Source organism: Panthera pardus, unplaced genomic scaffold (assembly GCF_024362965.1).
Source record: "Panthera pardus isolate Hobbes unplaced genomic scaffold, ASM2436296v1 HiC_scaffold_20, whole genome shotgun sequence".
Classification (NCBI taxonomy): Eukaryota; Metazoa; Chordata; class Mammalia; order Carnivora; family Felidae; genus Panthera; species Panthera pardus.
The window spans coordinates 65,122,995-65,145,909 of record NW_026526766.1 but is presented as its reverse complement, the minus strand read 5'-3'; the positions used below and the strand labels follow the sequence as shown (position 1 = coordinate 65,145,909).

At 36.6% G+C, this 22,915-nt stretch overlaps 1 protein-coding gene across 2 annotated transcripts in view; it reads right to left on the bottom strand.

The window, feature by feature from the left end:
- SMC2 (structural maintenance of chromosomes 2) overlaps window positions 1-22,915 on the bottom strand; it is a 69,302-nt gene that overhangs the window by 6,610 nt on the left and 39,777 nt on the right. For both annotated transcript variants that reach the window (XM_019454307.2, XM_019454306.2), the window contains exons 18-24: window positions 20,053-20,246; window positions 18,942-19,085; window positions 15,516-15,710; window positions 12,846-13,046; window positions 10,558-10,674; window positions 4,350-4,510; window positions 489-636 (exon numbers count right to left, since the gene is read on the bottom strand). In XM_019454307.2, coding sequence (XP_019309852.2) covers window positions 489-636; window positions 4,350-4,510; window positions 10,558-10,674; window positions 12,846-13,046; window positions 15,516-15,710; window positions 18,942-19,085; window positions 20,053-20,246 — 1,160 coding nt within the window. The remainder of the gene's footprint in view (window positions 1-488; window positions 637-4,349; window positions 4,511-10,557; window positions 10,675-12,845; window positions 13,047-15,515; window positions 15,711-18,941; window positions 19,086-20,052; window positions 20,247-22,915) is intronic.

Here is a 22,915-nt window from a genome sequence, read left to right as displayed (position 1 = left end):
ATAACCATACTTGGCAGCCCCAGCTCCTGCAGCAACAGTTCAATAAAAACTAACTGTTCTTAAAGGGGCTTTTCTCTACTTCCGACCCAGGAAAAATGACGGGTACCCCATCAAGTACCACATGATTTTCTGATGCCTAGGTATGTTCCTAGGCCAGTCTTGCTTTGATTGTGTATCCTTTGGCAGCAAGCTAGAGAAAATAATGACATTAACCATATTTAATTTCTAATTATGAAAAACTTAGACTCTCCCTCATGATACAACCAACAATAGTCATGCCTGGCTCTTTCTGTAACAGTAAACCAAACCTTCTTTCCTTATTCGAATGTGCATACGTGTAAATAATCACTGTATATTTAAAGAGATACAATGCTTTCATATTCTTCAATCCTAAATATCTTCGTATTGGCCATTACTAAAGAATAGTTTTTGAATAAACACATACTATACGAAAACTATCACGGAGACATTGTCTTCCTGGTTCTCACCTGAGAATGCGTGAAATGAGTCCGCAGCATTTGTCCGATGTTTTGGGTGTGAGAAAGGTCCAAGGCTGCATCTACCTCATCCAGGATATAAATTGGAGCAGGTTTGAAGAGGAGCATGGACAATATTAATGACAAAGCCACTAAAGACCTAAGAAAAGACCAGAAGAAAAGTTATCAAAATTTGATTTTATCATTTTTTACCAAAATACTGAAGCAAATCTGCTGTCCTTTTATGGATAGTGCAGATTTAGCTGAAAGACTGCCATGGAAATAATTTAAAGTTTCAAAGTTCAACACTTTTGTTGGTATTAAAATGTTTATTTCAGCTTTTCAGTTTTTCTCTTCAAGTTTTATTTTGAAACTTATTTATCTTGAAACAGGTTTACATTCTTTCCCGTCAAATAATCAGGATATTATAATTGGCACTTATCCTTAAGGAAAGAGCATGTTAATTTTTTTCTTTCCTTCCCCAGTTGCTATTAGATGCCTTGGTAGCAGGCGAGTGAAGTCTTAACAAGTAAGTATACAGTCAACAGCTACTATCTTTGTAATAGAACTGGTTTAGGTACCCTCTTTCAAACTTTTACTATGTCTGCATGTGTGTGCACGTGTGTGCGTGTGTGTGTGTGTGTGTGCACGTGCGCGCACACACACACACTCTTTATTGGCACCATTTAAGAGTAAATTGTATAGATTATGACCGAGTAAGTAATTCCCAGTGTCAGAAATTCAAACAATTGTATGATGGTTAATCTTGTGTGTCAACTTAACTGGATCACAGAGCACTCAGATATTAGGCTAAACTTTATTTCTGGGTCTGAGAATGTTTCCGGGTGAAATTAGCATTTGAATTGGAAGACTGTATAGCAGTTTGCTCTCTCCAATGTGGTTGGACATCACATAATCTGCTGAAGGCCTGAATCGTAAGAAAGGTAGAGAAATAATTTGTTTTTTCCTGCCTCATTACTCGAGTTGGGACATGGATATTCAGCCTCAGTGTTCCTGGTTCTTAGAACTTCAGACTCGGACTGAATTATACCACTGGCCTGCCTAGGTTTCCAGCTTGCAGACAACAAACTGTGGGCCTTCTCAGCCTCCACGATAAGATGAAAATTCCTTTTATACACACAAACATACCCTACTAGTTCTGTTTCTCTGGAGAATCCTAATACACCTTATTTAAAATTTGCGGTTACACATCTGAGTTTCTATAGCTCTTTTTCAGTTCTCTTCTAGCTAACCATCCCAGTTACTGTAGCTGTTTTTTTTTCTAATCAGGTATCATGATAATTCTTAGATTTTTTTCTTTACCATAAAAAACAACAGTGAGATTGATATCTACTTCTATAAAGGGCAGCTGAGGTCTCTCAAGCAACCTAAAGTTATTTTTTATTGGCTTTCTCTGTACCAAATGTTTAAGGCATTGCGCTTTCTTTCAACTTAATTTTGCAGGGGGGAAAAAAAAAAACCTCACCAAGAAAAAAAAATTCTCATCAAGAGTTAAACTAGTATGCTGGGTATGTATGTAAAATAATGGTATTTATGTGAAAATTGTATCATCTTAATTATAGAAATAATTTTCAGGTCTCAAAAAGAAAGTAAGCATATATTTTCTGTTCTCCTCAAAACATTATCTAGGACTTTGGCAAAAAAGTTAGATGTTGGGATTTGAACTGTAGAATTCAACTTTGGTTAACAGGCACCAGAAGGTGTCTTAGACTGTTAAAATATTTAGGAATTTTATCATAATGAAATGCAATCAGGGGAGTACTATTCTCATAAAAATGGCAAAGGCCTTCCTTAGGGAAATTAACAGGTCTTGGTATTTTCTACATACATAAAAGTTACATGATGGCATCATAGGGCACATGAGAACAATTTGAGAATTACAGATTGCACATCCTACAGGGGACAAAATACAAAATTAACAACGGTCTTTAATTATGTGAATATTCACAATTTTCTCTCAGTAGGCTTTAATTATTTGGCTCTCTGCAGGTAAGGAGTTAGTCCACATGACCTCTTAAGTTTTTCCTTAGTATGCCGATTGTCTGAATCACCATGTAAGGCTGGGGAAAAACTTCCCTGAAGTCTACAGCATGCTATTTCCAACATTATTCATTCCTTTATGCAGATCTGAGTTTTTTCATCTGGTATCATCTGCCCTTCATCCAAAAACTTCCTTTAACTTGTACGGTTGTGCTGAGAGCAAATTCCTCCAGCTGTTGTTTTTCTGAAAAAATATTTACGTTGACTTCCATTTGAAGAATATTTTGATTAGACACAGAATTCTAGGTTGCCACGTTTTTCTTTTAGCACTTACTAGATGTTGTTCCAGATACCTAGCTTGCATAGTTTTTGACAATAATCCTGAAGTCATTTTTATATTTGTTCCTTGGTATGTAATACTATGCCTCTGGCTGCCTGAAGACAAATCACAATTTCATATAACATGGCTTGCTGTGTTACTGTATGTATGTCACGGGAGAGGTTGTGTGGTGTTTATCCTACCAAGGTTTCATAGACATTAAGTCTGTGGGTTTATAGAACTCATCAAAACGGGAAAATTTGGGGCCATTATTTCAAGTATTTTTCTTTATCTTTTCCTCTCTTTGGAACTTCAATCACATATATGTCAGATGGCTTAATATTGCCCCGCAGGTCACTGTTTACAGTTCTGTGCTTCTCACTTTAGCTTTAACTTTCTATTGCTGTGTCTTCAAATTCACTCACGTTTCTACACTGTTTAATCTGCTAATGTCATGTGAGCTTTTCCTTTTGGGCATATTTTTTATCTCTAGCAATTCTACTAGATTCTTTAAAAAAATTTTTTTTAAACATTTATTTTGGGAGAGAGAGTACATGTGAGCAGGGGCACAGGGGAGGCAGAGAGGATAGAGAATTCCAAGCAGGCTCCGCGTTGTCAGTGCAGAGTCCAACACTGGGCTCAAACCTGCAACCCGTGAGATCATGACTTAAGACGAAATCAAGAGTTGGACGCTTAACTGACCAAGCCACCCAGGTGCCCCCTAAATTCTTTTTTTTTTTTTTTTTTTTATAGCTTACATTTCTCATCACATTCTTTTCTCCTTGTAATTCTTAGATCTAATTAATGTAATACTATAACTTCCTTGTCTGCTATTTTCATCACCTGTCATTTCTGGGTCTGTTTCCATTGAATAATTTTTCTCTAAGTTACACGTCATTTTCTTGATTTCTGTCCAGTACTTTTTATCAGATACTAGACACTGTGTTCCATTACAGTCTCAAATTTTGTTGTCTTTCTTTAAAAGCATTAGGCTTTGTTCTGAGAAACACTTTAGTTACATGAGGATCAGCTTGACTTCTTCAAGGCTTACAATGAACTTTTGCTGTGTGTAAAGACTAGCCTTCACTTCAGGGACATTACAGACTGAATGCTAGGGTGCAGCTTACTGGGGCCTCCCAAAATTCTAATCTGTTTCTTTAATTTAGTGAAACTACTATGATTTGTGTTGATTCCCCCTCCCTGCATCTGCAATCCAGAAATTCTATGGAGAAAGGCAGACATGAACCCTGAGCTTAGCACTTTTGTTTTATTGCTCACAGGTTTCATACTCTTGGGCTACTAATTTCCCAATGTCTGAAATCAATTGTTTTTCATACATTTCATCTCATTTTCTAGCTGCTTACCCTTATTTCCTTTGTTGCCTACTATTTTAATCACAAGTTCTAACTACAATCTGCAGTCTTACATATTAACCTCCTTAAATTCTACATTTAAGATAGCTAAGCAAAACAAAACAGCAAATAGGTCGGCAATGAGATGATGGATTGTAAAAGAGGATTGAGAAATTCTAAATCTGTAAAGGGATTACTCACCTCTGACCACCACTAAGTTCAGTTAGGTTTTCTTTCCAAGTATTTCCTAAAGCAACCTTGAATTCCAGACCATCCAATACAGTTTGCCCCTCTGGTGGTGCAAGCATAGCATTAGCACCAGGCAAAAGAGTAGAAAAAATAGACCCAAAGTCCTTGTTAACCTGGATTAAATAAATAAATAAAATATTATAGAAGGCTTTCAAAGAATCAAATTTTGATATGTGTATATTCAATCCAGCAGATGCATTTTGTTGTCTGTTACTAACTCAGGTGTTGGCGAATTATGGCCTATGTGACAAATCTGGCCATGCCCATTCTTTTATGTTTTGTCTATGGCTGCTAGCACTAAAACAACAATCTAGTAACTGCAGCAGAGACTATATGGCTCACAAAGCCAGAAATGTTTATTACCTGTTCCTTTGCAGAAATAATTTACTGAGCTCTGCTCTAACTTTTGATACCTTTGTAGGCCATACTGTAGGAATCTTGAGAGACATACAACTGTATAAGACACTGAGCTTGGAGTTGGAGAAGCAGAAACAAACTTTTTGGCATAACATATTCTCTTCTAAATCTTGTTCTCGTTTGACTGCTTTGATAGGCCAGTGGTTATCAGCTAACCTTAAAAAGCCCAAGATGAGGGTAAAGTCTAGGAAAAAAAGAGTCATGAAATCAAACAACCAGATCTGTTCAAGGTGTTGACTGGTCCTTTTCTATAGGCTGTGTCTCAGCCAAAGAAGTTGTCAAAAGACAGGAAAAGGATTGGACCCCAACAGAAAAAGACTAAAGAAGCTGTTTGGCTTATCCCATCAAGCCCCAGTAGATTACAGAGAGACTTAGGGTCAATATTTTAGTTTGAAACTGGGTAATTTTTGTGCATACGCACTTGATTTGAGAATTTGGCCACCTGTCTTCAAATACGTGACTAATAACCTTAGTTCAGGAAATCTGAGAGTGTATACATACACATGCACAACCATGAGGATCTGACAGTCATGTTCTCTAGAGAAATCTCTAAATTCAAGTGCAAATAAACAGTTCATGAATATTTGTAGTAATAAGGACCTCTACATACCAACAATCAGTGCTACTGAATACAGATTTATCAAGGAATACAGTTTTAAGAGCAACTGAATACATGCTGGGCAGTACCCTACACAGAGGAAACAGGTTTTAGTTTTATCTGGGATACATTTCTACAGCTAAGTGAGGTTCACCACAATGGGAGAGGACCGCTGTCTTTTTTTGAGAATGATGAAGATAGCAGAGTATTCATAAACAGTTTTGGTTCTTTTGCTTTTCTTTAATTTTTTGGCCAGGCAGGAGAAAGACACTAAAGAGAGGATTAAAATAGTGGAATGCTACTCAACCCTGAACCCAAGTGAAAACTCCTCCAAAGAAGAAAAGAGAAACTTATTTATAGGCAAAATATAGCCCTATTCAAGATAGAAAATGCATTATATTCACGGATAGATGAAAGATGAAATGCAATCAAATTCTGGAAATCTAATATGGTTAAGAAGGAAATAGAAAAATAAAAGACACAGCCAGTGCTGAAAATACTCTGGCTCTGTGAATTGAGTATGCTAGAAGCCAGAAGGAAGTATATAATACTGATAACACTATTACCTCAATAGGTTATTATGAGGATTAAGTGAGAAAATTACTATGAGAATAGTCCCTGACATATAATAAGTACTCAATAAATTTACCTGCTTTGAGACAACTCTGGAAATTGGGGGAACATCAATTTAAAGGATAAATTTGTACTTGCATTAATCCAGGAATCACGTGGAAAACAAGTGACAAAACCTCTCAGACCTAGTGTTATATCCACACTTATACAAGAGTAATGGGGCCAACTTTATGCATCCATTTAAAAAGAGACAAACACCACAGGGAGATGGAACACTGACAATAAGTCCTAGGGTACTAAAAACCAGGTGACTGAAAGGGATAATTGTACTACCATTACTAAAAATGAAGTTTTCAGAATTCAGAATAATTACAGAATTAAAAAGCAAAAAAGAGGCAAGGTGCCCAATTAAATCCCAGAGGCATGGGACTGTTAAAGTACCAAACAGCATAGTAACTATGTTTGGAATCTTCTGAATGAGAGTCTTTTGCTAGGATGGATACAGGAAAACTTCCACATAAGTGGATAGGGAATTATCCTAAAGGAGACAAACATATGCAACTAGGGAAGCAGAAATAAAAGTAAAGAACTGTGAAATTTGCCAAAGTTGTCCTAAAACAAAACAAACGTACTTGGGATTTTGTTGAATGAGAATCCGGTGAAAAACAATTCTAAACCTCTTTGCTTACTGCCCCAAATTTAGAGCAACAAGGGTGACAGGAGTTGGCAACTAAAGACAATTTTAACTGGTCTTAATTTAGGAAAAGAGAATCCCAGTTTTTCCACCTCTGGCTATCTGATCTTAGGCTAGATCATCTATGTATGTATGCATTATCTACCCACTCATCCATCTGCCTTCCTACCTACCTACCTATTCATTTTTAAATTTACATCCAAATTAGCATATAGTACAATGATATCAAGAGTAGATTCCAGTGATTCACCCCCTATGTATAACACCCAGTGCTCATCCCAACAAGTGTCTTCCTTAATGCCCCTTACCCATTTAGCCCATTCCCCCACCCCCAACTCCTCCAGCAACCCTGTTTGTTCTCTATATTTAAGAGTTTCTTATGGTTTGTCTCCCTCCCTGTTTTTATATCATTTTTGCTTCCCTTATGTTAATCTGTTTTGTATCTTAAATTCCTCACAAGTCATATATTTGTCTTTCTCTAATTTCACTTAGCATAATACCCTCCAGTTCTATCCACGTAGTCGCAAATGGCAAGATTTCATTCTTTCTGATTGTCAAGTAATATCCAGTGTGTGTGTGTGTGTGTGTGTGTGTGTGTGTGTGTGTATACCACATCTTCTTGATCCATTCATGGACACTGGGGCTCTTTCCATACTTGGGCTATTGTTGATAGTGCTGCTATAAACATGGGGTGCAGGTGTCTCTTTGAAACAGCACACCTGTATCCCCTAGATAAATGCCTAGTAGTGCAATTGCTGGGTTGTAGGGTAGTTCTATTTTTAATTTTCTGAGGAAACTCCATACTGTTTTCCGGAGTGGCTGTACCAGTTTGCATTCCCACCAGCAGTGCAAGAGATCCTCTTTCTCTGCATCTTCTCCAACATCTGTTGTTGCGTGAGTTGCTAATTTTAGCCATTCTGACAGGTGTGAGGTGGTATATCTCATTGTGGTTTTAATTTGTATTTCCCTGATGATGAGTGATATTAAGCATTTTTTCATGTGTCAGTTGGCCATCTGGATGTCTTCTGTGGAGAAGTGTCTATTCATGCCTTTTGCCCATTTCTTCACTGGATTATTTTTCAGGTGTGGAGTTTGATAAATTCCTTGTAGATTTTGGATACTAACCCTTTATCTGATATGTCATTTGCAAATATCTTCTCCCATTCTGCTGGTGCCTTTTTTGGAAAAAAAAAAATTTTTTTTTTTTACATTTATTTATTTTTGAGAGACAGAGCACAAGTGGGGGAGGGCAGAGAAAGAAAGAGACACAGAATCCGAAGCAGCCTCCAGGCGCTGAGCGGTCAGCACAGAGCCCAATGCGGGGCTGGAACTCACAAACTGTGAAATCATGACCTGAGCTGAAGTTGGACGCTTGACCGACTGAGCCCCCCAGGCGCCCCAGTGTTGGTTGCCTTTTATTTTCTTATTTTTTACTGTTTACTCAGAGAGAGAGAGAAAGAAAGAGAGAGAAAGCACAGCTGGGGAGGGGCAGAGAGAGAGAGGGAGACACAGAATCCAAAGCAGGCTCCAGGCTCTGAGCTGTTAGCACAGAGCCCGACACAGAGTTGGAACTCACAAACTGTGAGATCATGACTTGAGTCAAAATCTGAAGCTTAACCGACTGAGCTGCCCAGGAGCACCCCCACTGTTGGTTGCCCTTTAGTTTTACTGACTGTTTCCTTTGCTGTGCAGAAGCTTTTTATTTTGATGAGGTCTCAGTTTTCTTTTTGTTTCCCTTATCTCCAGAGATGTGTTGACTAAGCAGTTGCTGCGGCTGAGGTCAAATAGGTTTTTGCCTGCTTTCTCCCCTAGGGCTTTGATGGTTTCCTGTTTTACATTTAGGTCTTTCATCCATTTTGAGTTTAGTTGTGTGTATGCTGTAATAAAATGGTCCAGGTTCATTCTTCTGCATGTCGCTGTCCAATTTTCCCACCACCACTTGCTGAAGAGACGGTCTTTATTCCATTGGACATTCTCTCCTGCTTTGTCAAAGATTAGTTGGCCATACATTTGAGGGTCCATTTCTGTCTGGGTTATTATGTTCTATTAAACTGAGTGTCTTGTTTTTGTGCCAGTACTATACCATCTTGATGATTACAGCTTTGTAATACAGCTTGAAGTCCGGGATTGTGATGCCTCCTGCTTTGGTTTTCTTTTTCAAGATTGCTTTGGCTATTCAGGCTCTTTTCTGGTTCCATACAAATTTTAGGATTGTTTGTTCTAGCTCTGTGAAGAATGTTGGTGCTGTTTTGATAGGGATTGTATTGAATATGTACTGATTTGGGTAATACCAACATTTTAACAGTATTTGTTCTTCCAATCCATGGGCATGGAATCTTTTTCCATTTTTTTGTATCTTCTTCAATATCTTTCATAGGCTTTCTATAGTTTCCAGTGCACAGATTTTTCACCTCTTTGGTTACGTTTTTTTCCTCAGTAGTTTATGGTTTTTTGTGCAACTGTAAATGAGATCGATTCCTTGACTTCTCTTTCTGTTGCTTCATTACTGGTGTACAGGAATGCAACCTATACCGATTTCTTTGCACTGACTTTATATTGTGCGACTTTGCTGAACTCATGGATCAGTTATAGCAGTTTTTTGTGGAATCTTTTGGGTTTTCCATATAGAGTATCATGTTTCCATATAGAGTATCAAAGAGTGAAAGTTAGACTTCCTCCTCACCGATATGGATGCCTTTTATTTCTTTGTTATCTGATTGTTGAGGCAAGGACTTCCAATACTAGGTTGGATAACAGTGGCAAGAGTGGACGACATCCCTGTCATGTGCCTGACCTTAGGGGTAAAGCTCTCAGTTTTTCCCCATTGAGGATGGGGTGGGGTGGGTCTTTCATATACGACTTTCATGATCTTGAGATATGATCCTTCTATCCCTACTTTCTTGAGGGTTTTTATCAAGAAAGGATACTGTGTTTTGACAAATGTGTTTTCTGCATCTATTGAGAGGATCATGTGGTTCTTGTCCTTTCTTTAATTGATGTGATGTATCATTCTGATTGTTTTGTGGATATTGAACCAGTCCTGCATCCCAGGTATAAATCCCACTTGGTCATGGTGGATAATTCTTTTAATGTATTGTTGGATCTGGTTGGCTAGTATCTTGTTAAGGATCGATTTAACCTTTCTAAGCTTTGATTTCTTCATCTATAAAATATGGATGGTTAACTATCAGTTATGGAATTGTTTTAAGAGAAAACAGAGTATCTGCTTCATATGTGTTAACTAATAACATGTACAAAATGCTCTGCCAGAAATCTACACAATTCTTAATGATTTCTGAAATGCCATGAATAACTTGTAAGTGGTAAGGAATATGCCAATCTTGTTAGAAAAATGTCCTGATAACAAATATTTGAGCTCTGTTGAGTCTGGGTAAGAAAAACCAAGGAAGTTAGAACAGAACGGATCATTGGGAAGTTTCCAACAATCAGAGCTTTCCCAGTGCAAAACCGAGCTTGCTTCCAGCTTCAAGCAGAGGGAGTGGGGTATGGCACATATTGGACAGACTCCAAGGTTTCAGACAAATAGCATCTCCCTTAAAGGTAACACAGACCTGGAAACAAGGTAAGAATGAAAAATAAAGAAAACTAGAAGGTCAGAAATTTAATATAACTTAAGGACCAGAGAAGTAGACTGTGAGACTATGATGTAGAGACACAAACTTAGCTTTGCATTATCAGTAGTACTCAAGTCCAAAAGTACAAAATGCATTTAAAAGTCAGGAGGTTTTAATTAAGGCGTGTGCCTCATTCAAACACAAATCAGCCATTTCAAATTCATCTTAGAGTATAAATCTATTGACAGTATTCTTCATCTTTGCCTCACAAAGAATAAATGATAATATTTTGGGTTCAAATACCTTTTGCCACGCAATATTTAGGGCTTGGTTTTTCTTCTGGTCAAGGTCTTCTATAGTTGCAAGGATTTTGGATTTATCATTTTCTACAATTCTCTTCTTCTTCATCAAGTCATTATACTGGTAAGATAAAAAGCATGCTTAATTGAAAAAATGTAAAATTTTCTATTCTAGAATTCAGTCAGGAATAGAGGTTTAGTTTGTATGTAGAATATATACACTTCTGTTTACCAGAAAGATACACTTCATTAAGAGTCATAATGTGAACCAAGTTATGAGAAAGGTAAATATATCGCCTATATGTAAAATTTAGCTGCCATAATTAAGAATTTATAGGACAAGCTCCTGGGGTACTTTGATACTGATATTCTCATATCCTTCTAGCAGTCAAGGCAAAAAGGAAAATGTATGTAAACTCAAAAGTAGCCTTGCATGCTTTCTTCTTGAGGTCAGTCTTAGCAGTAACACAAAGTTTCAGTTCTTCACCATGATGTCCAAGTCCTACATAATTGGGCCCTTATTTATCTCTGACTTTTTGACATCCCAATCCTCCCCAGGGGCCAGCCATGTGGTCTTTTTTCAGTTACTTGAACATAAGAAGCTCATTATATAGCCTTATAGCCCTTGCATTGTTCTCTCTTCCCTGAATGCTCTTTTTCTGTATACGACAGAATTGGTGCTTCAAGTTTCAGCTCAAACATCACATCTTCAGAATGGGCTTTTCCTGGTTAATGTAGAAACTCTGGGAAAAAAATTTAAAGGAGGCTGCAAAGGGAGAATTATTACACCATAAGTAGCAACAGAACTTTATGAAAATCTTAACTCATTTCTCCTCAAAGCCTCACATTTCAAGTAGTCTTCAAATTCTCCCTTAAATTGTAACCAGTCCTGTTAGCTTCCTTGCTGTCTCCCTCCTTTATAGCAAAGCTCCTAAAACTTCCTCTACATTTTTCTCTTATTCCTTGCATAATTCAATTTCTTATGTGTACAGACACAAAATACAACAAAACAAAACAAGGGTCACCTGGGTGGCTCAGACGATTAAGCGTCGAACTCTTGATTTCAGCTCAGGTCATGATCTCACAGTTTGTGAGTTCAAGCCCCATATCAGGCTCTGCGCTGACAGTGAGGAGCCTGCTTACAATTCTGTCTCCTGCTCTCTGCCCCTCCCCCATGCGCTCTCAGTCTCTCAAATAAATAAACATTAAAAAAAAAAAAAAAGGCCATCTTGCTTATCAACAATAGAGCCTTCCCTTTGGGTAAGAAAGCGAGTTGGTGAATTCTTTAAAACAAACAAACAAAAAAAGACCCAATTATTATTATCTAATAAAACCAAACAAGTTTCACGATACACAGTTCAAATTCAGACGAAAGATTTTCTTCCACAAAACATATATTGCAAAGCTTTAATGGAGAAATAAAAACCAGCGGGAACATTTATAGAGAGATCACAACACGGGCATTATTAGCCTGTTTGGTATCTAACATAATACAGGTTCTTTGTAGATAGTAATGTCAATAACAATTTAAAAAAAACCCAGTACAGCAAAACTTTTTAGAAGTAATGGAGCTCATAAGTATTGCCACTTTTAGAGAGTTCTCATAACTCTCTGATACAAATTCAAACAGAATCTTAGAAAAAATAAAGTATAGGGCATTATATAAAATTAGACTGCTATCTCCTATGGAGCTGTTGAGAATACGGATTGCTTTTCCCTGTGGATTTTTCTAGTGACACAGCGGATTCAAAGTTCTGTCAGGGTTGGGGAGATGATAACATTGCGTAAGTGAACATTAAAACAGAAGATGATGATGGATTTACAGATTAGGAAAGGAGTGGTTATGCATATAACAATTTTAGTCATTACTTATGTAATGGTTCTAGTATACCCTAGAGTCAAAAGGAACACCATATTTATGGAATGACTGGTAAGGAGGCAGACAGCAGAGTAGCCTTATTTTTCAAGGCCTTTTCAAGGCAACTGAAAGAAATTATAGAAATGGGAGGAGTAATCATGAAAAAATGTTTTTATTTATACCAAGAATAAGAAAAGGATAGATGGTATTCTGGGCAAAGCCAGGAGAAAAGCTTTTCAAGGGACAATGGACTATATAAATATTTGATGCAAAAACAAATAAGAGAGAACTGAAAAGGGAGAACAAGAAAACAAATCCAGTATCAAGAGCATCAAGCCAAAGATTGACTCTAGTAATTGCCACAAGGGTCACAGAGAGCTATTAGTGCTACTCATGCCCTAAGGAGGCCAGAGAGTCCAAGGAAAAGGACTTACCCGCTCTTCAGCTTCTGTCAGTACATTCATAGCTCTCATGTTGACATTTCTTCCTAGTTTCTCCTTCATTTCTTGCAACTTCTGAAGTCTCTGACCAGCTTCTTTTGGGTTGTTGGTTTTGAAATCATAGGCACTATTAGGTTGCCCAAAGAGGTGTTTCTCTGCATTAATCCAGTCATAGTCCTTCAACATTTTGGAGACCTAGCCACGGAGGATAATGGAGGAATCTATCATTGTTTACAAACCGACATTTAAAAACTAGTTTCTGGGGCACCTGGGTGGCTCGGTCAGTTAAGCATCCGACTTCGGCTCAGGTCATGATCTCACGGTCCGTGAGTTCGAGCCCCACGTCAGGCTCTGTGCTGACAGCATGGAGCCTGGAGCCTGTTTCAGATTCTGTGTCTCCCTCTCTCTCTGCCCCTCCCCTGTTCATGCTCTCTGTCTCAAAAATAAACATTAAAAAAAAAAAATTAAAAAACAAAAACAAAAACTAGTTTCTTAAATGTTTACAAATTTTAAGTATTTAGGAGAAAACCCCACAATGACTCATCTGCAAAAATGAGGTTCACTGTTAGTATAGGTTTACTATTAAGTATGAATATTTTTACCTAGAGAATAGGTTAAAAAAAATTGTATAGGAAAAAGATTACTTAAGCATTAAAAGAAAAGCTAGCTCAGAGAAATTTATACATGTAAATCATTTCCATTAGAATAAATATAAGCCTCCTTCAGATTTTACCAAACTCAATCTATTGCTTCAAAAATAATTTGTGAAAATTAAAATTCTCCTAAGAATACTGAAGTCATAGATTTGGTAAACTTGTGGAAGCCTAATTCCGACTGATTATAATTCTTTTAATTTTTAATGTTTTATTTTATTTTTGAGACAGAGACAGAGACAGAGCATGAACGGGGGAGGGTCAGAGAGAGGGAGACACAGAATCTGAAGCAGGCTCCAGGCTCTGAGCTGTCAGCACAGAGCCTGACGTGGGGCTCGAACTCACAGACTGTGAGATCATGACCTGAGCCAAAGTCGGAAGCTCAACCGACTGAGCCACCCAGGCGCCCCTGACTAATTATAATTCTAAAATATACTAGGTAAATAAAAAGCTGCTCTAAACTTTGACTCCATTGCCTAGTCACCCTCTTTTGACAAGGCACAGTAATGTATTTCTTTATATGGTAAAAAGAGTTAAAAAAAAATTTTAGATTTTAGTGCTTAAAGAAGACTTTCTTCTACTAAAATCGTTCAAGGTTGGTTCTGACTGATAGAGTCTAATCCTTGTCAGTCTGTTTATCCTCATTAATTCCAGGGGAACAGTCTCACCTCCAGGCTCCAAAGATGATCATTTCCAATCTACCTTCCCTGCTGATCCATAGGCTCAATGAAAGCATTCTGGGTACATGTTGCTCATCCTTATCATTAGTGCCTGGCCTACTACTATCTGATACTAGTTGGTATGTAATTAATATTTGACCAACTATAGACTTCAAAGAATCCTGGACTTTTTAGCAGTTCCACTTTTAACTCTCCTTTTCACCTTAACCGTAAACAAAATCCCCTAGCAATCACCACTACTAGCACTTTCAATTACCAAAAACCTATTAACAGTAATATTAACATTGGTAACATTTCAGTGAATCCACTAATACTAGGCTACCAGGCTAATGGAAAATCAATACAAAAAAATATTAGGAAATTAATGATGTGGCTATGAAAAAATATTTTCTTTAAGTGTGAGCCTGAACAGGCACACAGGGCTCTTTCAGAGGGTGGGGTGACTATTTTGTATGTTCTGACTTTTTTGAAGTTAAATCTCATACTTTTAAGATGCTAAACAAGATTTAAAAGGCATCAAACGGTTACACACTCGTAAGAAAACATAATGGGCAAATTACTAAGATTTCATGAGTGCAGCCTCTTAACCAAGCAGCGAATTTCTGCAAAAGCATGTATTCTCTTTAATGTTTACTTATTTATTTTTGAGGGGGATGGGAGGGATAGAGAGAGGTGGTGAAAGAGAATCCTAAGCAGACTCCCCATTGTCAGCAGAGAGCCCAATGTGGGGCTCGAACTCATGAACTGTGAGATCATGACCTGAGAGGAAACCAAGAGTCAGACGCTTAACCGACTGAGTCACCCAGGTGCCCCAGAAAGAAACTTTCAGGAGTGAACAAAAAACTGAGATAACTTCAAAAAAGACGGCTGCTAGCACAACATCAGATTTCAGATGAGGCTGCAAAATTGACTATACTGATCCTCTTAAGGACATCTGGAAGCCAATTAAGTCCAGGTTTTGGAAGTTGCCTGTAAATATATATCGTTTACCTTATTTCAAAATAAATTGAAAACTCACAGGCAACAAAATATATAATCACAACTAATATATTAATCTGAATATCTGGGGATTAAAAAATGGCTAGTTCTATGGGAGACCACTGAAACATCTTATACATAGGAATAAATACTTGAAATTTAGAAAGATTTATGCCAGGTGGTAAAAATAAGCATTGCTGAGAAGCCATTAAAATAGCAGTAAGCCTCAAAATTCTGTTATACCACATTTCTGCCATTTATACTGAATTCTCCATTGAGCACTTTACCAGAATATCTCAACAACTCAGAAGCAAAAATCTGATTACGAGTAGAAATAAGCAACACAAACGTGCCTTTGCAGCAGCATCTTCAGCTTCCCGTTTATGTTTGCTGATGTTGTGGTCCAGTTCCTTAATTTTAAGCTGAGAATCATTGTTTTGTTCCTTGTGTGTTGCAACTTCAGCATATTTAGCTTTAATTACATTGTCTTGGGCTGTTATCACTTCTTTTTGCTTGGTCACCTCTTCTTGAGCTTTATTTACGGACTCCTGGAACAAATAGAAGATGATATATAGCAAAGTAATGTGGGCATATTTTTAGTTTATTAAAAGATCATCTAAAAAGCGTCTGCGCAAGATGGCAATGTGATTACAGGCAGATGGTCACCTAACCCTCTACATTGTATATCCCCATTAAAATGACTAATTAATTGGCATACAGGAGAAAACTTGTTCTATCACTAGAAAAAAGATGGGATACAGTGTTCGTGCTGGAAGCAACAAAGTTTCTGGGGATACAGTGAACTACAGGAAACTGACTTGTGAGGTCTCAGTAAAGTGGCATTTCTGGGTAGTTAACAAGAAGATACTATGCCAGATCCCCACATGTCATTTATCAGGAAGGGAAGGATGTAGGCCGGGTTTTCTGCTCTTCCCTTTGTAGATATAAGCCATATTTATCGGTGCAACAGAAGGTCATAATGTTTGGTTCTAGCACAAGGGTCAAAACAGAAAAATACAAGAAACTTTTTTCAATAAATAGATTTGTGGCACAAAGAAAAACTTTCTTGCTTTGACTTTGAATATCCCCCTACCTCCCAAGGTTGGAGCTACTCAATGTCAGAAGTGGTAATTGTAACTGCAATTCAGTCTATCACCAACCTGCCCTGCAAATCCCATTGCTTCACCCAAATCTTGAAAGAACTCACACAAATATCTAAACCAAAAAAACCTAGTTCAACCCATATTTAGGTAGGGGGAAAACCAAAGTAGGACAACCTGCTTTAAGTTTCTGAGGAAGAATGGATCTTCATGATGCAAACCACAAGGAAAAATTTAGGAATGTTTTTAGGCATGCTCATTAGGAAACAAGATGAGCAACAAAGAATACCTGATGTTATGGTTAGGGTACTCAAAGTGCCTTAATTTCCCTATAATGTTTAATCTGTGTCATCAGAGGTCTTTTGAGGAAAGAAAATAAAACATGACATTCATATAAAAACCTGAAGATATTTTAGCTTTTTGAAACCTGTGAAGAGAAACTGAAAAATACTCTGCTTAAGATATTAACCAAAGGGAAATATAAGTTTATTAACTAACACTGTATCTTTAAAAAAAAAAAAAAAAGTGTTTATGAAGAAGATTCTCTCATGCCTACAGGTTAAAAACTGCAATGCAATTTTCACTGTTTTAACCTTTTTTTACAATGATAGGAAATCTGTTACTTAAGATTGAACAGAAATGAAATTTTAGTTTTGTTTGTCTAATTAGTAGGTAGTTTCTTTTCTTAGTTCCCTGGGAGTTTGCTTTGATATTCTTATCTGCAAAGGAAACAATTTAGAATGCAGAGCCCAAAAAAACAACCTTTAACAACCAAGTGATCTATTTTATACTTCTCCATAAAGAGAAATGGAAGTATGTACATGTTCGGACTTTATTTAGATCAGGAAAGGAGTAGCTTATTTATTTTCACAATTATCTTTAAAAACATATCTAACTTTTAAAATTCTACAACATGATGTCCATGAAAGACAGCAAAAATATGCACGGGAAAAATGAGATTAAGACAACAAATCAGAAGGGAGCTAAAAATATTTTTAAAAACTAAAATTTACTTTGGAGGCAAAATAAAAACTGAACAGAAATTAAAAAATTTAATCAGTAACACAGAACACACAGTTGAAAAGCATTTTGATCTTAACTTCAAAAAAAGTAGTTAAAAACTGTTCTATTGATTTGATAAATAATGGGTTAAAAACAAAAAACTTGAATTTATCCATGAAGAGAATCAAGAGGAAAGACCTACTTTCCAAAAACACCATAGGCCACAACAATTACAACAATCATATCAAAGGAAAACATAAAAGCATGTAGAGGACACAAACAAGACAAAAATACCACACTGAAAACTGAATGGAACTACCCTGTTGAAAGCTATTACATTCAGTTAACATAAAAATCAATGTTAGTTACAAACGGTATCAATTAGCAACACAAAACAAAACTTAAAAAACATGATGAGTGTAGTCAGTGGTACTGTATATTTAAAAGTTGCTGAGACAGTAGATCTTAAAAGTTCACATCACAAAAAATATTTGTAACTGTGTGGTGAGGGATTAACTAGATTTATGGGTTGGTCTTTTTGCAACATATACAAATAACAAATCATTATGTTGTATACTTGAAATTAATATAGATCAATTATACCTCAATATGAAACAAAGCAATTCAAAGACAAAATCAAAGAAAGGGGCAAGAGAATTTCCAATATTCATTAGGGACAATCTCTAATAAAGATATACCACAGTATGAATTTGCAGGTGACAGAATGTCTTCATAACATTTGAAATACCCTCAGTCCTAAATCCATCCTTCACTTCCCTGCTTCTGATAGAACATTTCTCCCCAACCAGCTGCAACTATAGTCAGCCTCAACAGTAAAGGATGCTGTAAGGAAACTGTAGAAAGAAGAGGCTTTACTTCCCAGTTCTGGTGTGCTTTTCTCAAAGGCAAGTTTGTCATGTGCAAGGGCCAGCAACCTACATGGCTTCCCTGACATCCAGCAGATGGGGAGAGGGGAACAGGGCTTTGCAACATGTTCACATGGACTAATTTCCCCTACATCCCACGTGGCACTACCCATGGCACTCCAGCAAACTTCACAACCAGGGGGCCACAGTTACATCTTCAACTAGATCTGGTTTTCAGCCTATAGTTGCTATGGCTCTTTTCCAATTTGTTCCTTCCATGGGTGCACTCCCTCAGCCCTAAGGGTGGTAGTGGCTATTCCCTGTAAGGGCTATTCCTATATAATTTAGAATTCTCTTTATTCTTTAGTGATCATCCGTTATCATTCCAAACTCCTACTGTAGTTAAATTTTTTATTTAAACTCTGCCTGTTCAAATTACTGTGTAGTTTTCGTCTTCTGAGTAGACCCAGATTAAAACAATTAGTAATATTATTTCAGGACTCTTTCTGGATCAGGAATCATCCTTTTTGCCTCTCATCAAGACAAGAATGAAGAGGGGCACCTGGGTGGTTCAGTCGGTTAAGCGTCCGACTCTTCATTTCGGCTCAGGTCATGATCTCAGGGTTTGTGAGTTTGAGCCCCACATCAGACTCTGCTTGAGATTCTCACTCTCTGCCCCTCCCCCACTCATGCTCTTTCTCTCTCTCAATAAGTAAAGAATGAAGAGATCAAGACTTCTAAAGTCAAACATCTTCAAGCCAACATTTCATAAGTGGATTAACATTTGTAATTTCTCCAGCACGGTAAGTACCTTATTTTTAGCCACCTCAGCTGCCATTACTTCAATCTGACCTTCATAGGATTTGATAGCTTCATTTACAGCTTCAAGCTGTTGTTTATAGGATGCATGCTCTCTCTTGAGCTCTTCCAGCTCCAGAGTGATAGCTTCAACTTCCTAAAAGAATGTTATTCAGACATTCAACAGACTATTAACTACTGAAAAATAGATACATGTCAACAAAATTATTAAGATTCCCATGCAAGTAACACCCACAGCTTATTCAACTACCAAAAACACATGTAAGCTGCTTCTCCAGAAGAAGTGAGGAGAAAGGAAATTTATTTTCCTTTAGTTAAACATTACAAATGTATGTACAGTTTTTACAGGTTCAAAGAACTGGGCATAAACTGTTTGTTTTTCCCTGGACAAATAACAAAATAATCTAGAATTCTACGTAACAGATAAATTAGCAAAGGAAAAGCCTTTTTTAAATGTCAAAAAAACCCAGCTGCTCAATTTTCTTCTTTCCCTCTATAGCCTTTAGTTTGTTAGAAAATACTTTGTGCAGCTATTTAGTGACAGAATATGAAGAAAAGCAGATTTAAATAGAATCATATAGAAAAGTGATGTAGAACAAAGCCTTTGGAGGCAGACAAGGCTAGGTTCAAATTCCATCTGTGGCACTATCGAAAGATAAAACCAGGTATCACCAGTCTACAACTGAATGGTACTTTGTAAATATAACATGCTTTGTCATGTATCAATCTTTCACAGGATCCATTCATAGATGATCACCAAACAGAAATGTCAACACTTGGAGCTGATAGGACATACCTCCACCGCATGACATAAGCTTTGGTCTACTCTTAAGTGCAGCATTTACCAAAAGGCAATTTGGCTCTTTCTCTAAAATTAGAAAGACAATGCAACCTATCCTTACCATTATGACACTCCATTACAGGGTTTTCAGAACGGAATGTTTTAATTTGACTCATACGACGCATAATTATTTCCTAAAGAAGCATATTGTGCTTTTAGATTTTGTGATGAACACTGATGAGTGAGGCTAACCCAAGATGCTCTACCACCTTCAGCTCTATACTGATGTTAAAGATTGGTTCCATTTCAAGAAAGGTATTACCTGTTGTTTTTCTTTCATTTTCTTGCTAGAAGCATCTGCTTTTGTTTTGGCAAAATCCAGTTTTTTCTGAGCATCCTTCAGTTCTCTCTCTCTTTCAGCTTCTGCATTTTTCATTTTATTCTCCAATACTTCATATTTTTCTTCTGCTTTTTTCTGAATTTCTTTGGTGTTTTTTAAAGTCTCCTCACTTTCCTCTGCATCATAAAGCAGGCAAATGTAGCTAAATGAGGTCCTTGAACTATTAGCAGTTACAGGCAATGGTTTATGAGTGCCTTATGAATTCACCTTTTAATAGAAGATATGATCTAAAGAATTTAGGCTAAAATTTAAAAAAACTGTTCCAACCTTATTCCAGAAATGCTACGTTGAAACATAAACCCTGCCTAAGAACCACACTTGAATTACCTAAAGACTATGAGGAAATTATTTCCCAGCCTATGAAACTGAGTAACAAATTTTGTCTTTAACTTATTAAAAAGATCACAGACCACCTTTTAATATACTTGTAATATGCTTCCTAAGCCAGAATCAAGAGTATAACTATGGTATTTCTCCTTTACTTAGTGGACAAAAAGCTTAATTTCATAAACAAACTTACATTGTATTCTTTGCCTATTTAGCTCTAATTTGTACAGGAAAAAAAGCAAGATAAAATGAGTAGATTAGTGTCACAATTGCCATACACTGTGTTAGAATGCAGATACAAATACAACCCTGGAGACCATTAACTACATAATATCCTATGCTACTTTTCAGTGCACAATATCACTGCAAATAAAAATCAAAGAAAAAATTTAAAAAGTACCTTAAAACAAATTAACATGGAAATACAACATACCAAAACTTAATGGGATGCAGCAAATGCAGTTCTAAGAGTGAAGTTTATAGTGCTGCCTCCATCAAGGAAGGAGAAAAATCTCAAAAAACCTGACACATAAAGGAACTACAAAGCAAAAAACAAAGCTCAAGGTTGGTAGAAGGAAGGAAATAAAGATCAGAGCAAAAGTAAAATGAAAGAGACTAAAAGATAATAGAAAAGATTAATGAAAGTGAAAGCTACTTCTCAGAAAGAATTGATACACCTCATGCCAGCCTAAGAACAAGAGAGGAATCAAGTAAAATCAGAAAAACGAGGGAGACACTACAACTGCTACCACAGAAACAAAGGATCCCAAGAGAGTATTATAAACAATTATATGCCAACAAATTGGACAACCTAGAAGAAACAATAATTCCCAGAAATATACAACCTACGAAGACAATCATGAGAAACAGAAAATCTGAACAGACCAATTATTAACAAGGAGACGGAATCAGTAATCAAAAATCTCTGAATTTTTGATTGAATTCATTTGAGTGAATTCATAAGAGAAAAAAAAAAAGAAAGAAAAGAGAAAGGCATCCAAATTCGAAAGGAGTAAAACTTTCTCTAGATGATCTATTATATATAGAAAACCCTAAAGATTTCACTAAAAAACTGTTAGAATAGACAAATTCTGTAAAGTTGCAGGATATGAAATCAATGTAAAAAAATCTGTTGCATTTCTATACAATAATAACTATCAGAGAAAGTAAGAAAATAATCCTACTTATAATTACATCAAAAAGAATAAAATACCTAGGAATAAATTTAACCAAGAAGGTAGAAAGAACTGTACACATAAAGCTATAATGCACTTATTGATAAAACAAACTGAAAAAGACACAAATAAATGGAAAGATATTCAGTGCTCATGGACTGGAAGAATACTGTTAACATGTCCATACTATCCAAAGCAATCTACAGATCTGTTAAAAATCCCTATCAAAATTCTAATGGCATTTTTTCAGAAACAAACGAATCCTAAAATCTGTATGGAATAGCCAAAGCCATCTTAAGAATAACAAAGGCAGAGGCATCACACTCCTTATTTTAAATTATATTACAAAGCTATAGTAATCAAAACAGTATGGAATTGGCATTAAAAATAGACAAACCAGGAGGGGTTGTGGGAGAGGGGATGGGCTAGATGGGTAGGGGCATTAAGGAATCTACTCCTGAAATCATTGTTGCACTATATGCTAACTAATTTGGATGTAAATTAAAAAAAAAATAAAATTATAAAAAAAAGACACACCAATCAATGGAACAAAACAGAGCCCAGAAATAAATGGTCATAAACCCATGCATGAATGGTCAAAGGAGCCAAGAACATACAATGAAGAAGGAACAGTTTCTTCAATTAATGGTGCTTAGAAAACTGGACAGCCACATGCCAAAGAATGCAACTGCACCATTATCTTATACTACATATCAAAATTAACTCAATAGGTTAAAGACCTGAATGTAAGTCCTGAAACCATAAAACTCCTAGAAGAAAACATAAGTGATAAACTCCTTGACACTGGTCTTAACAGTGATTTTTTTTGGACTTCACACCACAAGCAAACACAACAAAAGCAAAAATAACTGGGACAATTATCAAACTAAAAAGTTTCTATAGAGCAACAAATTGAAAAGACAACATAATTAATGGGAGAAAATATTTGCAAATCATATCGATGAGAGGTTAACACCCAAAATATGTAAGAAACTCCTACAACTCAAAAGAAAAAGCCAAACAGTCTGATTAAAAAACGGGTAGAGTATCTGAATAGACCTTTTTCTACAGAAGATACATAGTCACCCAGTACATGAAAAGATGCTCAACATCACTAAGCATCAGGGAAATGCAAATCAAAATCACAATAAGATAGATACACGTTAGAAGGGCTATTATCAAAAAAAAAACCAAGAAATAACAAGTGTCAGAGATGATGTGGAGAACAGGGAATCCCTCATGCACTGTTGGGAGGAATGCAAATTACTGCAGCAACTATGTTA